Here is a 19,135-nt window from a genome sequence, read left to right on the forward strand (position 1 = left end):
CAATATTAATATTTGGAGTTGGAACCAAAACCGCACCCTTGTAATATTGGTTGTTAAAAAACCTCATACAGGGTCGTTTATTTGTCTTGGTATATTGACTTTAAATGTCATATAACTGCTTATTATAAGGGTGCACGGTGGCGCAGTAAGTAGTGCTGTCGCCTCACAGCAAGAAGGTCGCTGGTTCGAGCCTCGGCTGGGAAAGTTGGTGTTTGTGTGGAGTTTGCATGTTCTCTCTGCATTCGCGTTGGTTACCTCCGGGTGCTCTGGTTTCCCCCACAGTCCAAAGACAGGTGGTATAGGTGAATTGGGTTAGCTAAATTGTCCGTAGTGTATGTGTTAATAAGTGTGTATGGATGTTTCCCAGAGATGGGTTGCAGCTGGAAGGGCATCCGCTGCGTAAAAAATGTGCTGGATAAGTTGGCGGTTCATTGCGCTGTGACAACCCCAGATTAATAAAGGTACTGAGCCGAAAAGAAAATTAATGAATGCTTATTATAGGCATCGTGCAGTGAGTCTGTGTTGTCCTCCACCATGTTTGTCAGGAATCACCTGTATAAAATGCAAGATGACTTACATAGGTCTGGGGTGGGACAGGGCGAGTGTGTTAATTGCAATAAAAGTAACAAAAAATAATAATAATAAAGTCATTTAATATCATGCATATAGAACAATCTAAACCTCTCAGCTTTGTTTTTTTTTAAGTTGCAGAAGAAGGGTAAAGTAAGGAGATATATCAATACATAAGGCATTTGATGTGAATAGCAGTTTTAGTTTATGCTTTTGCTTTCATCTGAAAGCACTCAAGAGGAGAACAGGGAAAGATCACGCTAGATCAAATCTGCACTGTGAAGTGCAAACAATTTGTCTCTGAAGAGCAATCTATATACAAAGCCAGCTTGACAGTTTTATAGTATGGTATATAAACTAAAACACTATATACTGTATATGCCTTGCCTTTGTGGAAGTTGTTTTTAAAGTAAAAGTTGCTGTGTATTTAAATTTTAGATTTTAGATTTTAATTAGAAAGAATTTGTATCAATAAATTGTGTATAATGTGTGCAGTATTACACACGGTCTGCATTAGTGTCGGAAATGAGTGGAGACTTGTGGCTAAAATCCCCAGAGCTGTCTCCCTCCTGAACTCTGCCCCACACTGACTCTTTTGCCCCCCCAATACACCCCCCACTCTCCTCTAACTTAAACTCCTCACAATAACTGCACTGTTTAACATTTGCTCATTTAAAATTTGCACATTCACTGCACCACATTGTACTGTTTACTTATTGAACTGTACGTACCCACTGCATATGGGCATTTGTAATTATGTACACACCCACTATACATATACACTTGTAATCATGCTTATTTATCTGCATACTACTGACTATTAATAGCAACCTGTACATATATTCATATATTGTAACATATACACTTGTAATCATGTTTATCTATCTGAACACTACTGTTTATTAATAGCAACCTGCACAAATATTCATATATTGTAAATCTGTTCATAGCTTATCCAACCTGTATATAATGTTCATAGTACATTCATCTGTAAATATCACCATAGTTTTCTATAACTGCACTTTATAACTTATTCCTGTATCCTGCACTTGCTGCTATTGCACTGCTGGTTAGACCTAAACTGCATTTCGTTGCATTGTACTTGTACATGTGTAATGACAATAAAGTTGAATCTAATCTAATCTTATCTAAAAAAAAATGCCACCAAAATAAATACATTGATGAAAATGGAAACAAAGAATTGCCTAAAATTCCATTGCACGAGTAATAATATTATTTTCCCCTTCCGCAATTAAAATGAAATGTAAAGCAGTTCAACTGTCAAATTGTCTATTGCATCGAAATCTGTTTACGTTGCATCAGCTTTTTTTTATGTTTTGACATATTTTGGTATTTTCATTTTAAATATACAGTTTTGCAGTACTGAACATTCTGCTCTGTTGCACAGTGGATGATCAGATTTTTTAGATGAATGTTTTTAGATGAATTTCTGAATTCTCTGATCAAAAACATGAGTTCTTTCATGATACACAACATAGAAACAATAAAAGTAAGTAACTCCAACAGAAGTTTTTGTTATCACTTGCACCAAACAAAAGGCATTTTTGTACGGCTGTTTCCCAAACACACACAGAAAAGAGCAGTGATCAACAATAATATGTTTTGTCACAATGCTTCAGACCTATACTGTAACAAGTTTCTGTTTATACATGCTTCACTGTATATAGTTTATATACATATAGTTAGTTTACATATAGTTTATAAACAGTTTGTTGATATTGTTATTAAACTATATAAAAAAATTCCTGGTAATTCAAGCAGCTGGCTACAATGTACTGTAAGTCAATTAAAAATGCTCTTGCAAAGGTTTAAAGGGAATAAATCCAAATCCCTTGAAATCAATGCTTGGTGCAAACATTGCCATAGAAAAGTTCATTCTTGAGCCTGGTGTGGATTGTCAAATGTATTCAGCTGCTGTTATTCCCTTTTATTTCTTAGTCCTGTGAACATGTTTGCCCGCAGTGTGGTGTCTTAAGGGTGTCCTTTACTTTATGTTATGTTTATTCTGTACTTTATACTATATGAGTTGTTTACTGAAGTTTACTTTGTCCTATGCATGGCACTGATGGCAGTATGCTGATTTCTAAATTAGTATACGTGTACTTAAAGTCAGAGACTTTTAAAGATGTATACTATAAAGAGTCATATTCCTCTATTTTTTCAGATGTATTTATTTTTGTCTCGGCTTCAGCCTAAGCACAGGCAATATATCAGACAGTAGGTCTGCATAAAGCATCAGAGAGAACAGACCAAGTCTCCTCATTCTGCTTGTGATTTTTTATTTATTTACTTTTTAAGCAGACGGTCATATGAAGGTCATATTGCTCTTGAGCACTGGAGTAATATAATTTTTATTTTTTTTATTTTTTAAAGAATAAATATTTTCATCCAGCAAAGATGCATTGAAAAGATCACAATGACAGCAATATTTATTTTATATTTACAGCATCACATAAGATTTCTATTTCAAATTACAATTTTTTTTTTTTGTAAACTATTGAACACAAAATAATGGCATTCGTGTTGCACGGTGGTGCAGTGGGTGGCACGTTTGCCTCACAGCAAGAAGACCGATGGTTCAAGCCTCGTCTTGGTCAGTTGGCATATCTGTGTGTTATAGGTGAATTGGGTAGGCTAAATTGTCTGTAGTGTATGTGTGTGAATGAATGTGTGTATTGATGTTTCCCAGTAATGCGTTGCAGCTGAAAGGGCATCTGCTGCGTAAAACATGCTGGATAAATTGGCAGTTAATTTCGCTGTGGTGACTCCAGATTAATAAAGGGAATAAGCTGAGAAGAAAATAAATGAATGAATGAATGAATGAATGAATGAATGAATGAATGAATTAATTAATTAATTAATTAATTAATGAATGAATGAATGAATGAATGAATGAATGAATGAATGAATTTGTTGTATACAAATGTCCAATGTCTGCTTTTTTTTTCTTTTAAACACTTTTATAAACATTTGACCCAAATCTGTGAACACCTAATACATTTGTTTTCTTATTTGTCAAGATAGAGCTTTGAAAGTTTTTTCTATATATTTTTTTCTTTTTTCTTTACTTTGCTATAGTGTAGTCTGTGAAGACCTTAAATTGTGTAAGTGATAATCTAGCGCAAATAAACATTTAAGGCCTCCTCCCAGAAATCTTCAGAGAGTTTCAATTGGAGTTCTGATTCCCATTCCATCTTGATCTTATTTAGAATACATTCATTAGTTGGGGAGCGTAAATAACATAAATATGAAATACGGCCTCTTGACAAGGTTTTGGCTTTAATGATCAAGTCAATCCCACTGTTGGTATATGTAGGAAGGAAGTTGTGTGTGTTCTGTTGAAGTCACATAGTTGGAAGTATCCAAAAAAAGTCTGACCTGTTCAAACTAAATGTAGAAATGAGCTGGTTGAAGCTTGCAAACAGATCTTCAATATACAAGTCTCCCAACTCTTATATTCCCTTATTCTCTAAGCTGATAAAATTTCAGTTTCAGAGTCACTTTTAGCTGGTATAAATAAATGATTATTGCGAATAGGGGTTGATAATGGAAGGGTGAGCCAGCCAAGGTCGCGACTTATAGTTCAGATGACCACAGGGAAAAGGACAAGGAACTACATGCCTAAGCTCTCAATAAAAATTAATTTCAAAAAACTGTAACTTGTTATATATATATATATATATATATATATATATATATATATATATATATATATATATATATATATATATATATATATATATATATATAACCAATTACAAACTAATTACTGTAATTGGATTACTTTCTGCAAATAGTAAAAAAAAAAAATACTTTTAATTTGTTTGTGCATTTGCTAATATTATACTTGCCTTAAATTCTGTAAATAAATTCAACAATTCTGGATTTAGGGATTTAGAGAAGCAGAGAAACAAAATACAAATTACTTTTTTAGAATAATTATATTAATGAGAAGTGTATGATATGTATTAAATACTAAATGCACATACTAAATGTGAGTAATTTGTTTTGTTTTTATTTATATTTTTTTTATAATTGTATATATATATATATATATATATATATATATATATATATATATATATATGTATATATATATATATGTATATGTATATATATATATATATATATATATATATATATATATATATATATATATATATATATATATATATATATATATATATATATATATATATATTTTTTTTTTTATTATTTAAGTGTAACTTTTTAATGAAGAGAACATTTCCTGCTTGGCTCAAATGTAAAGCATTAAACAGTTCAATTTCAATAGTCCATGCATTTAAATTTATAGAAATTTAAACTTTTGAGTAATTGAGTTACTTTTCAAACTAAAATGTAAGTTAAATACTTTTTAATGTTATAATTAGTAATTAACGCTTAATTACTTTTTTGAAGTAACACACCCAACACTGTTTCCATTTCCCTACTTTTTAGCTGAACCCTTACAATCACACACACACACTTACAGATGTGAACCTACCACGTCTCATGCTGAGAGTCAGGTGGAAACAGCCGAGCAGAACATCTGTTTGTAAGATAACAGATTGATGCTCCTGCCAGTACAACCGCAGTTATCCGACAACATTCAGGATCAGCAGAGCACTCGCAAACACAATCATGGTTTTCATCCCTCTGTGCTTATTCAGATGAAGAAGTGCACAGTCAGTGACTGGGGCATTCAATGAGAATTTGAAGTGAACAGCAGTAATAAGGAATGAAAGTCATTCTAGTCTTCGTGTTACAGCTAACGTTTCTGTCAAACATTGAACTCCTATGTAAGGCATATTAGAGTGCAGTAAGTATGACATAATGTACAGTCATCTGGCCATTATTGCAAAATAAACCCTGACAGGGTGGTTTAGACCTTAATGTGATAAACCCTGAAGGGGCTTATTTCGTGATAATGGCCTTATTGCATTTTACACAGCTGCATTTATCAAAACATACATTTGTTTTTAATATTTATTAGAGTAGAAATTATGTAGGTAGTAAGGTAGCATGTTTAGCACAGAACAATATAAGTGCGCCTTAAAAAGCTCACTAGCTCCTGAGGGTGTGGGTCATGTGCACAAATTTTGTCACTGTTAAAGATAGGGATGAGCTTGGTTCATTTTACCTTGAGACACCAAGCGTGACATGAGAACATCCTTGTTGTGCAAAATCGAAACTGGAATTTATAAACAACAGCAGAACTAGCATTGTTCATATATTACGATTTTAAAGTACACTAAAACTAAAGCATTTGATTGTTTCATATATCAGTAACATGTCAAACATTAACTATAAATGTTTGATAGATTTTTCTTGTTTAGCATTGTTTGTTCATGTTAAATATAAATAAATTACAGTTTGTTTTTATGTTTGATGATTTCAATCCCATGATTCATTCATTGTTTTGGGCTGCTGAACTTTTGTTAAGGGAGCATAGTTTCTAAAAATGATCTATATGATCTTTTCCGCATGATCTTTTTCAATTGTTTTCTAAAAGTTGGTCATCCACTCCGAAATGACTAAAAAACCCTGTACTTATCCCTGTACCACACACGTGTGAGCTGCGTCATTTTGGTCATTTTAGTGTTTTAGTGTACATGCGGCGAGTTACTCACTTCATCAACACGCAAGATCGCATTTATCTAATTTGCTTAAACTAAGCATTCTAAAGTATGGATATATTTTACAAGCAAGGATTCTAACACACCAACATGCAGCAGATGTTTTACAAAAGTTGAGCGTTAGGGAGAAACACATCAAACGTATGAAATTTGAGGGCTCATGGAATCACCTTAAAGTTTTTAACAGCTTGTGATATTATCTGGCACATTATCTGAGTACGTTTACATGTAAACACCTGAATCATATAATTGTCTTATTCAGATTAGGGCAAATCATAAGATCGCTGATGTCCATGTAAAAGTAGTCACAAGAAAAAAGATGTTCCCTGATTTTGATTTTTATATATATATATATATATATATATATATATATATATATATATATATATATAAATTATATAATATATATATATATATATATATATATATATATATATATATATATATATATATATATATATATAACGGTTCAGGCACCGATTTGGCACCGGTACCATTTTAAAAATATTGATTTAGCACCAGTATTGAAAAAAACCCAAACAAGACCCATCCCTAGATGTAAATTGGCATCGGGAGCAAAATTCAGCCATTTCTTCTCATGTAACGTTTTCCCATGGTTGACAATTGAGTATTTTTTGTTAATTGTAGTACCTTTGACCCCATCCATCAATGCATTGGTTTGACGGCCATGACATTGACCCATTGTACATCCTTTTAGAATGTTTTATTTTTTTTCTCTGTGTTTACGAGAAAGCCTGCAATGTCTCTGTACTGCCTGTTTACCCTTTTAAAATGTCCATTTAGTGCATTTAAAGCACAGTCAGCACCGTAGGGAAGTCGCATAGGGAGTGAATGAGAGTGCAGTCCTTTGATAGTTTTATAAGTGAGCAACAAAGCCAAATTGATTTTATTCTGACCTGTTTTATCTGCAGCTACAATCTGTCGTGGCAGACTGACTTATTTATAACCCTTTCAAGCAAATGCATTTCGGAGTACTTTAAACATATTTCTCTTGGTGGAATTATAATGCTTATCATTTTGTAAACAAAAATAATAATACAGGTTGTCTTGGCTACTGTACAGCACATTCCATTATTACTGTCATTCGAAATATTAACTATTTATCACTACGCCAAGCACATTTTCTACTGTAAGCTGCACTGAAAAATTTTGAAAAAAGTAGAATGGTAAAATCTACTGGTAAAATCCAGCTTTGCCATCACAAGAATAAATTACACTTTAAAATGTATTCAAGTTTTATAGACATGTGGTACAGGTGAATTGGGTAGGCTAAATTGTCCGTAGTGTATGAGTGTGTGCTGGAAGGGCATCTGCTGCATAAAAACGTGCTGAATAAGTTGGCGGTTCATTCCGCTGTGGCGACCACGGATTAATAAAGGAACTAAGCCGAAAAGAAAATGAATATATATATATATATATATATATATATATATATATATATATATATATATATATATATATATATATATATTATATATATTATAAATATATATATAAAACTGTATTTTTTTTATGTTTTAGCACATCACAAGATACCTTTCATGCTGTATTTTAATTTGGTCAAACAATGCATCTTTAGTAGACATAAGAAGCAGATATAAGAATGGTATTGACACCAAATATTTTGAATATTAGTGTATGAAAATGGTGTCACGATCACCAGCGATCTAGAGGCTACAGATTGCTTGAGAACTACACATATGCCATGTTAACGAACTACAACACACAGCATGCACCTTGTACACATTGGTTCCTGATACTCACTGATTACACACACAGCCGAAGGATCATAATGGACTGACTTCATGGACTATAAAGACAGCACACAGACACATCATTACTTAGTCTTGTTTTACTGAGTCCACACTTAGCTGATGATTGATTATAAAGAGTATTTGGCATGCTGTCCCGGGAGAGAGCCCTGAGCTTATAAGATCCTCAAGCCCAGGGCTCCCTCTCGTATGCAGGGCGAGAGGGGAGTTTGAGATCAGGTAGATCTTGAGAACTCCCCTGCTGTTTGTAGCTAATGAACAATTAGGGATAGCTATAAAGAGATAAATACTTACTAGGAGCATGTCTATGGTGCTGATTTGGATTTGTCAATTAATTTAAGATGCATGTTTTTGTATGGTGGGAGGAAACTAGGGGAAACCCACGCGAGTATGGGGAGAACATGTAAACTCCGCACAGACACGTCAACTAGCTTGGTAAGGACTAGAACCAGTGACATCCTCTATGGATGCGCCAGCACTGGCTGTAAGGCAACAGTGCTAACCACTGGGCCTCCGTGCCGCCCATCTAGGAAAGGAGGAGGAGTAGGGGTGGAAGGGCAATTCTTCAAAACAAAGATGGCTGTGGTATGGAACTTAGGTTATTTATGGTGTCTTAGGAATCATGATGTGTTTCCCTTGACTTGACTTGACTTGACTTGACTTGACTTGACTTAACTTGCCTTGTCGCATTTGACCTTTGCTTTGGTTTTTTTTCTGGTTTTTTTATATTTAGTCGACTGTACTGACCATTCGACTGTTTACCGACCACACTTTGGATTACTTTGCATACACATGTTTGTTCCTGTTTTAACCGTTGCTCGTTAGATGATTCTCTTTACAAAACTGCTATTGGATCCATTGTCCAGCATCATCCCATGACAAATGGACAATTCAATTTTTAAACTAAATAAATAAACTATTTTTGTAGTAAACAAATAAATTCTGCAAAATATTTTTTTATTATAATAATACATTCTGCAATGCATATTTTCATTTTATCACAGTAGACACAAAAAAAAAAAAATCACATTTCGACGTACACACATGCTGTTGTATTTACTATTAGATTTATTATTTTGTATAAAAGGCAGAAAAGATTAACGCGTTCCTTTTTTTGTTCTTATTGATCATTTCGATAATAGAGTTTTATATTCTTTAAATTTTTTTAAATAAAATGATGCTGAAGTCATATGGAAATGTAATGTTATCATAACCTGTAACTACTTTATGGCAGTTATAAAACACAACAGTAACACCACAGTACATGTGCATCAGTCAACCAAATAAAGCATTTATCAGCGCTACAATATAGACACAGATAGATAATTCTAAAGAACTTTCCAGCACAAAAGACAAATTATTTTGTTTTCCATCTATTCCTCATGAAGCCTCTTTCTGAGAGAAAAAAATAAGCAGAAGTGTAATATATGTGTCCCACTCTCGTTGTAAACATGTTATTAGCAATTATGTATTGTAATTAGTGCCATGACAGGTGTTCAACTGCGCACGTTTGAGTGCTCAAAAATGGCTCTCAAGGTTACGTTGCATGCAAGTACACACTCCCACTTCCTCTCTCCTAGTATGTTGTTTATGAGATTTAAAGTAGCTAATTGTGCAGCTTGTTAGCAAAGACACGTAGGCACAGACCTGTTTGTTGTGTTTTCCGGTGTTTTCTATCTGTCTCACTCATTCATTTTGTGTTGAGTGGAGCGCATTTGACCTTATCATGGAAGTAAATGGGCTGTGGTCAATGCAGCAAATCAGTGAGCGACTGATAGCAGGACAAAGAGGAAGATGGGAACTGTGTTGGCACTCAAATACTTGCATTCATGAATAAGGCTGCATTAGTGCTACCAAAACTCCAGCTCTGATTAGGCTTTGTCACGCTGTTTTATTTATGGCTCCTGTGCTTTTTAAGGAGATAACAAAGTGTAGAGCAGTTCTAAGGAAAAGTACTTCGAAATTAGCTTTGCGTGTTACAAGCTACTCATCATTTAAAAGTTAAACTACAGGAAAAACTCTTAATAAAGTAGTTAGGGCTGGAATCGTGAACACAGCTTTTCACAGATTTTTTGTAACCATGAGTTGAATATTGTTGCTTAAAGTCGCATCCAGTCTTCAGACTTTGGGCATAAGAACAGATTTCATTGAAAAATTGTGTAAATAGTGTGTATGACTTTAAGTCAGAAGAACACAGTCATACTTGGAATATATATATATATATATATATATATATATATATATATATATATATATATATATATATATATATATATATATATATATATATATAATCTGGTGCTTCGAAATTGTATAATTGTTGGATATTTTGAAGCCTCCAAAAGCACAGAAATTCATCACCAAACTAGCCCATATGCCACCAGGAAATTAATATGTATTATATTAAGCAGGTTGTTGTATTTTTTTAACACAAATATGAAAAAACTGTAATTATAAACTTTCGGTATCAGCCAAATGCACATATTGCATGACTTAAGAATTAAACATATGACACATGGCATAAGACGGGTAGACACATGTATGCGGCATTGTAAAAGTATTGTACTGTATTATGTTGTACATAATAGGCATCACGGTGACGCAGTGGGTAGCACAATCACCTCATAACAAAAAGGTCGCTGGTTCGAGCCTCGGTTTTGTCAGTTGGCATTTTCTGTGTGGATTTTGCATGTTCTCCCTGTTCGCGTGGGTTTCCTCCAAGTGCTCCTGTTTCCTCCACAAGTCCAAAAATGTGGTACAGGAAAATTGGGTAAGCTAATTGTTCTGTAGTGTATGAGTGTGAATGAGTTTGTGTGTGGTTGTTTCCCAGTGATGGTTTGCAGCTGGAAGGGCATCCGCTGTGTAAAACATATATGCTAGATAAGTTGGCAGTTTATTCTGCTGTGGCGACCCCAGATTAATAAAGGAACTAAGCCGAAAAGAAAATGGATAAATGAATTGTCCCTTTATTAATTTGGGGTCACCATAGTGGAATGAACTACCAACTTATCCAGCATATGTTTTACGCAACGGATGCCCTATGGAACCAGATTAGTCTCAAAAGAAATTCACTCAAAAGACACAATGTACACATGCGTAGCCAAATTCATGTGCATAAAACCAAATTCATGTGCCTAAAATATTTATATATATTCACAAAAAAATTTAACGTGCACAAAATAAAAATACATTTTCATAAAATACATTTCACAAATGCAAAACACCATTTGCAAATGTATAAGAGTGTACAACAAGTTTTGAATGTTTAAAACTTGTGAGTTCATCCTGAATGAGAATGTGCAAATCCTCTTTCACGTACGACTCCCCCTGAATACGTGTGTGTATTTTTGAGACTTTCCTGCTAGAGTCAGGACTACTCGTACCTTTCAGCCAATCAGATGAGAGCTGTATTCAATGAAACCAACTCTGCGCTTCTTTTGTGCAGACTGTTCCTCTCCAGCATGGCGAACGGAGAAAGCAGCAGTCGCACTTATTTATTTATTTATTTATTTATTTATTTATTTATTTATTTGACCATATCCTCACTCTTTTTATCCATTATTTTGCCGCAGCTCCGCTTTTCTTATTTATTGTCTCGCAGCCCTATGAGTAACATGTATCCTGCAGGGTAATCATAAGTATCATTCTGGCCATATCAGGTTTGCAGTGCCATTGTGGAACAGTGGTCAGCACGTTGGGTTACCATGATCTTAGACCTGTGTTTGAACCTCACCTAAGTTGAAATCTTTTTTTTTTTTTTTCATTTTTATTGTTAAGACATATAAAACTGTAATGTTGTTGAACATTTGAAGTTCTAAAGCAGATGTTTTCTTGAAAAAGACGTGATAGTGTCATTAGAAACTGAATGAAACTGAAAAAAAAGATATTTACTCAGGTGAGGATCTTTATTTTTTATTTTTTATTTTAATAAATATAGTTGGCAAAAAATATATATATATAAATATGAATATTTTAAACCATATAACTACTAATAATAACATTATACAAAAGCAAGTTCTCATAAATAAACTGAAAAAGCCCCGAGATGGAGACATGGAGGAATATTTTTTGTAATATTTTATTCCTTCAAATCTTTTTTTCATTTGTAAAGATATTTGCGTATTGCTCCACATCCTGTGTGTAATAAGCAATGTTTAAGCGAGGCGCCCAACTGATGTGCTCTGCGTTGTACTTTAGACCTGCTCTCAGCAGTCTCTTTTGTGCAGTCTATTTTAGTTCCTCAAAATAGCAACTTACCAGCAATGCACACATTAACACACCTCCTTCTTTAGACCAGAACGCCTATGGGTACACAAATGAGTGCAAATGCATTTACTATTTAAAAAGCGTGGTGGAAAAACGTCAAAACAACGCTTGCATCGAGCTGAATCTAGCAAATACCATTTGCATCATGCCTTGCACCTCATTGCATCGGGTGTATGATAGGGCCCCATATGTATGTGTGTAATTTTGTTAATAAATCTGTTATTCCACATTTTCTTCCCTATCTCACATGATAGAATAACACACAAGACTACAGTTTAGACAATTTTTGTGAACCCCCACAGAAAAAAAAAAGCTTAAAATAGCATAAGGGTGGATAAATAATGGCAAAATTGTCATTTTTGAGTGATCTATCCAATTAATTGCTGTGAGCCTCATAGCAGAGGGTTTAAAACCTCTTTGGTCAGCAGAAAACTGTAAGACGAGATCTGAAGGTCTGCTAATATGGAAAGTGATATCAGCTTTATGCAAGCTTTATCATAGAAATGAGCAGTGGATATAATTATGAAATATGCCACATATAGCACAGTCATTTCAGCTAAAGAAAAATAAGATAAAACTTTTTAATCTCGTCTTTTCTTCACTTCAAAACTCTGTTAGCATACAGCAATTATGTTTATATATAGTTTAAATACTGTTACAGTTGTTTGTGCTGTTATGTGTTACAGTAAACAATAAACAACAGATGTAGCTCAGTGAAATCTAAATTATTATACTATAAATATATATATAAATATATATATATATATATATATATATATATATATATATATATATATATATATATATATATATATATATATATATATATATATATATTTATATATATATATCACATCACATTTATTATGAATATGTTAGGTATAATGCTATCAAAACTAAGACGATTAATTTCAGGAATAAATTAGGCATCAAGGTTTTAATGATGATGGTGCATGTTACAAGTCATTTTAAAGAACTTTTAATTACATAAGTAACATTAAAATCACACATTTTTCAAGACTTGTTTCTACATTTGTTGTGTTTAGAAAGAGTTTAAAGTCTGATGTTGTGCAAGCATGCAAACACTGATGTGAAAGCACTGTTTGCCGCTGTCACCTGTGCTGTCAGGCTTGTGTTATATGATAAACTAGGGTGACTAGATTCCCCTGTTTTCCAGAGACAGTCACAATTTTTGATGTCCTGTCCCTGCTGAACATGTTTCTATAAATTCCCTCATTTAACAGCATGTTCCAAACCAGTGGTGTCCAAAATGCCACTGTTCTGTAGAATTTAGCTCTAGCTTCCCTCAACACACTTGTCTGGAAGTTACTAGTAAGTCTAGTGAGACCTTAATTAGCTGGTCCAGGTGTGTTTAATCATGGTAGATGCTAAAATGTGCCAGACAATGGCCCTCCAGGAGTAAGACTGGACACCTCTCTTCTAAACTGAACAAAATGCACTGCAAGAAGCCCAATCAAGAGCTGGCACTGGTGAAATGTACAGTTCATGTGCAAGGTCCTGTGTAGTGCTTTGAAATGTGGATTTTTATTAGATTTTTTACGTAATCTCAACCCAAACATGGAGATTGTGGGACATAGTGTAGCCCCCATCCCCTTTTTAAAAAAACTGCCAATAGCATTATGTTTTATCACAGCTTTGCCCGTGAGCATGGTTGAGATAAAGCACATCAAATGCAAAGCATGTTGAAGGGGGCGGGCTATGTCAGATACTAGAGAGCATTTGATTGGCCAAGATTTGTTGAGAAACTGAATATAAAGTGACATGAAAGAAAAATTGATCCATTTATGCAGAAGTGACAAACTACAAGCTTTAAATGTTTATAACTATTTTATATATTCTAAATACAAATGTTGCCACTGTTTTGCTGCACACTAGCTCATAGATATCATAAAAAACTAACAACACTGATACTAACATTAAAGTAATTTAATTTAATGGGACCTTTAATATAGAGTAAAACAGTTTGTATGATACAGCATGACTTTTTGTAATATATACTACATGTCTGTGTATTTTGTTTGTAATAATACAAGCATTGATGTGGTCATGCTTACGTTGTACAAAGCATTTTTACAGTGTTACCTGAATGAAGTAAGCCCATTGTAAGTTGTAACTGTTAAGTTGACTTTACATATTTGTTTGCAATTATGCACACACTTCATTGACTTGTGTATAACACGTGTCATCTTTTGAATTAAGCAGCATTAAACAATGAGCTCACTTCTGAGAATTCTGCAATGTATTCATTCTATTTGGATTACTAAACCAGAGAACCTTTGTTTTCAAAATGGTCCATTTAAAACTGTTTCGGAGATTCTGAAGTTTGTTTGTTTTTTCTGACATGTTTGCCAGTCATGTTGACAAAAACACAGAAAGAAAAGACATTCCTTGTCTGTTTTACTAAAACATGTAGTTTTGTTATAATTATGAATATATATGAATTCTGTATTTATTTTATACACTGTACACTGCATTTTAAGTCAGTGTAACCTAGTTAACCTTGAATGTAACTTTGCATTGAAAGGTTTTTTAGAGAAACGTTCATGTGGCCGAATATACATAGAAGCTCTCAATAAATGTGTTAGTGACAGTGGCATGCATTGTTGCGCTGCTTAACCTGAATGTCCAGCTTATCTTAAGCAATAAATGGCAACTGAGTTCATTAATCCATTCTTACTCACACGTGTAACATTAAGGTTAAATGATGTTGTTGACGGTGGTGCAGCAAACCTCTTGTCCTGACAATAGCTTGTCAAGTCATTATGACTCAAGGAAAAGGAAAGTCAGGTTGAGAGTGAATTCCCTCTCAGAATAACCTTGGCGTCACACTGAGGCTGGAGTGTGGCTGATTGCTTGCGGAAAACACTCATCAGCTGGAAGAGTGACCTTGGTGTGGCGTAATGACACTTTGTGAAGAGGCAGGTGGTGTGAAGAGGACTCACTTTAGACAGCTGCTTGCTCGACTCCCGCTGAGACATTCTTACGATTATCTGTGGAACCCGTCTCATGCGTTGCTTGCGGCCAACATGGGCTACGGTGGAAAGAATTTAAGTTTCATGCGGACAAGACAGCGTCCGATTCCAATAGCGCAGGAGCTGTGAAGTGTTCATTTACAGTGATGCATGTCTCAGGTCAACAGAGTCTTTGTGATTACCTTTAATGGAGTTCTCGGATTCTCACATCCCGTCTGAAAGTGCAGACTTCATCAGGGTTAATCGCGCACGCGGCTCACCTGCCAAAGATCACAATAATGAGTTTGATTTTCCATTAGCCGAGAGCACTTTAGCCTTCTTCTCATGCGCACCTGATTTGATTCCCCCTCACAATTAATTCCCTGGAAATGGACATCTCTCCTCAGAAGAAAACATTTTGTTCCTCTGAAGATGGTGTCCTTTTGTCATGTACAGGGTGTGCTGTAAATAAATCCAGTTCATTTAAATATTGGGTCAAGAAGAAGCATTTGAACTTTGATATTTTGAAAAGGAAATTGCAAGAAATTACTCTAACAATCAGGCTTTAGTGGATTGGAAGCTTCATTGTTGTGAAAAAGTTAAAGATAAGTATTTTGCACATTCCTTCTTTCTTTTTGTTTGTTTGTTTATTTGTTTGCTCGCTTACTCATATATTATTTACCTACACATTTATTTACTTATTATTTCTGTGTTTACATATAATGCTACCACAGCATGTCTGCAACATATGAAATAACACAAACAATTCCTGATTGTGAGCTGCTGTGATATTGACCAACACTTGCCTGTTTGATTGTGGATGAGGTTTGTTTGTTGCTAGTCCATTTGCACTCATGCCCTTCTCCTCACCTGCTGCCCTCCTTCTCTTTGATGCTCACTTCCTTCCTTTTCTGTGGTCTCCTCCTTCTCCCCGCAGGCATTACCATCGCCAGCGCTCTCATTGATGCGTCTCAGCAGAGGCCCGGCGACTTCAAAGACAAGGCCTTGAGTCTAAAGAGCCGCAAACAGCAGCATGCGGTGCACCAGGGAACCTGCGTTTGAAGCAACCGACTGACCCTCTCTTTCTCATCTTTCTGTTCTTCTCCTTATCGTCCAGCAGATGATGAGAGAGCAGCTCTTGAAGTGTAAATGACAAAGGAGGGTCAAGACATTAGTAGTCGTGTGTGGCTCCTCCTGAATTGCACGCTCCATAGTGGAGCTCCTATTCCCTCAGTATTGCTTGAACCTCTGTGGAGGACATCTGCATTTTGATTGCACACATTGGCTTCCTGTTTTTCCGACAGCTGTTTCTCAAAAAGGGAGGGAGTGTGTGAATAAAACTCACTCCAACCCAAAGTAGGAACAGGTTCCATGCCAGAATTAATCATGCGGTCACGTATGTCGAGGTACTGAAAATAAACCTGGCTTTATACTTTCGAGGTGACAGTGAGTGATATGTCTGTTGATGACTCGGTATTTACTGTTAACAATAGTCAGTGATGATTGTATGGTAAGCTTAATTTTAGAAGTCAGAATTGGATTTGTCTTGGAGAACTATCCCACCAAGCAATTTTGTGTTTAAAAGACAATTAATAGACATTCAAACATAGATATGTTGATTAAGATAAGGCTATATTTCAGCTGTCAGTGAAAATCTAGTATGGCCCATTTTCACTGAGCGGTACAGTCGGCATGGGTCACCCTTATCAGGCAAATGGTACTAAATTTCAGTCAACATCATTCTCACTCAAGGAAATGTCTACAGTAAAGCTGTATGGGTCGTTCACATATCATATGAGAAGCACTTCTCACAGAACAGATGCTTTATACACATAAATACTTGTTAAACATGATTTGATTATAACTGCAGATCAATAATCGTGCAAAATAGCCTTCTGCAACGTCTGCGGTTATATAAAACAAATAAATACAACACATATAGCGCATACAGACCTTACAGTCTCTGATATGTTACCAATTACAGAAAAAAAACTACACACAGCATACGTTTAGTCCTTATTTAGGTTCTAAAACAACATGCAACATATAGCTCACAGTCAGTGCAAACCTCTCATCTGTATCTTTGATCTTCACCAGCACATGTAACTACTTGTTAAAAAGTAATTTCATCATTCCGAGTTCATAATAGTCCAAAAAGTGATAATAATAGATATACAGGGCAGTTTGTTTGTTTTCATGTTTTAGGTTGCTGAAAAAATCTTTTTCTCCTTTGTTTTTTCACGCTTCACTCTCACGTTTGTTCATTTCTGAAACAAACACGTTATTATCATTAGCTCAAGAAGTTTGTTATTTCAAATATAGACATGTGCATGTAGACGTCACTGCACGTGGGCTCGCTGAATAAAGTGAATCCGCTCGTGCTTTAGACGGCCTATTAAACCAACAAAAGGACACTGCAGATTTTGTTCTTGGCTTTGTGGCTGTACATCAAGATGACAACAAGGTTTGTTTGAGCTCAGGTCGACCATGGTTTGTTATTATATGTATATAGCATTATGATTAAATGTCTCAACTGTATTTTATTTATTCATTCTTTTTTTTTTATTGGCTTAGCCCCTTTATTAATCAGCAGTCGCCATAGCGAAATTAACTTCCAACTTATCCAGCACATGTTTTACGCAGTGGATGCCCTTCAAGCCTCATCCCATCACTGGGAAAAGCTGTGTATTTAAAAATAGCAATTCCTTTGTTTTCATTCTCCCAGCTTGTGCAGGAGCTAGTAACGTATCCCTGTAAACCATTAGCGTTCAACTGTGTGTCTAGCTCGGTCTTTTGGTACCCTTTTGTCGTGTAAGGTAGCCTTTAGAAAGGGTACTCAAAAATTGTTTCGCTTTCTGGTACCTTTTGACAGTGGAAACAGCCATAAAATTGTACCATACCATACAACTCAGTGAAAACGGGCCAGTAGATGCCCAACAATAGTCCAGAATAGTAAAATAATATAACTTTTATTCAACTGAAAGCTTCATCACAAATATTAAATTTACACTGGATTTCGTTTCTCTTCAATGCTTGATCAACATCTAGAAAAAATAAAAAAATAAATCGGAAATCGATTACAGGAATGTCTTGTATATTAAATTTTTTGACACATTTTAATGCCAGTGTTAGATGTCAAGGTAGTTAACTGACATCAAAACAATTAGCATTTTTTGTATGTTTTTTGACATCACAGTGCCTACTGTGTAGACGTCTTTTTAACATCAGGCTATAAGATACATTAGGGTATATTTACACAACAAAATTACATTTTCTTTTGCTTTTTTGAAAAGGTTAAATACAAAACAAAATGCCGGTTTATGCATTCCAGGACTGTAGTTGTTGATGTCACTTTGTAAATAAAACTATACAAGCAGTCTACCATTATTGTTTTAGTTGTCAAGTACTCATCCATGTCTATTGACCTTATTCTAAAATAAGGAAGTGCGTCTGTTTTTGCGATTGTCTTAGAACTTCCGTTTCAGTCGCCTATGGGAGAAATGACAAGGAACAATAAACGGCAAAAAACGTTTATTCAAACTACTTGCTGTACAAACAAATGTTTGCATGACTATACAGACCAAGTAGAGTAATATAACAAGGAAATATCAGGTTGCAACATCAAACAGCGAAACGAGCAGTTTTTAATGTCTAAAAATGAATGGAAGTGAATGAGACCGGAAGTCTCATGCCAAAAAGATTCAAATGGCAGCGGCCGCTCGTCTGCGGAGAATAAGGTCAATAGACTGAATGTGTAATATGCATGTGCATGAGGTCACTGTTTACATGATTTTATAGTTTACAATCATGGAAATCACCTTAAAAATTGCGCACTTTAAAACACGTCTGCTAAAGTTATGAAATTAAGGAACAGGCT

The 19,135-nt window shown here is 34.8% G+C and overlaps 1 protein-coding gene and 1 long non-coding RNA gene across 3 annotated transcripts in view; one reads left to right on the forward strand and one right to left on the reverse strand.

The window, feature by feature from the left end:
• atrnl1a (attractin like 1a) overlaps positions 1–18,340 on the forward strand; it is a 465,931-nt gene extending 447,591 nt beyond the window's left edge. The window contains exons 30-31 of one of the 2 annotated variants that reach the window (XR_015505851.1): positions 16,196–18,116; positions 18,212–18,340. Coding sequence is in view for 1 of the 2 variants with exons in the window: in XM_087279119.1 (XP_087135245.1) it covers positions 16,196–16,320 (125 nt within the window). In the remaining variant the exon portion in view is untranslated. Of the gene's footprint in view, positions 1–16,195 lie in introns of both variants that reach the window. The other variant, XM_087279119.1, reaches the window with a different exon arrangement.
• Positions 13,253–16,710, reverse strand: LOC147841047 (uncharacterized). Its single transcript, XR_015505910.1, has 3 exons — positions 16,065–16,710; positions 15,612–15,720; positions 13,253–15,539 (listed from the first exon to the last, which is right to left on the reverse strand). It is a non-coding gene; the product is annotated as an uncharacterized LOC147841047 (long non-coding RNA).
• Positions 18,341–19,135: the final 795 nt, after the last annotated feature.

Source organism: Danio rerio, chromosome 13 (genome assembly GCF_052040795.2).
Source record: "Danio rerio strain M-AB ecotype USA chromosome 13, GRCz13ab, whole genome shotgun sequence".
Taxonomy (NCBI): Eukaryota; Metazoa; Chordata; class Actinopteri; order Cypriniformes; family Danionidae; genus Danio; species Danio rerio.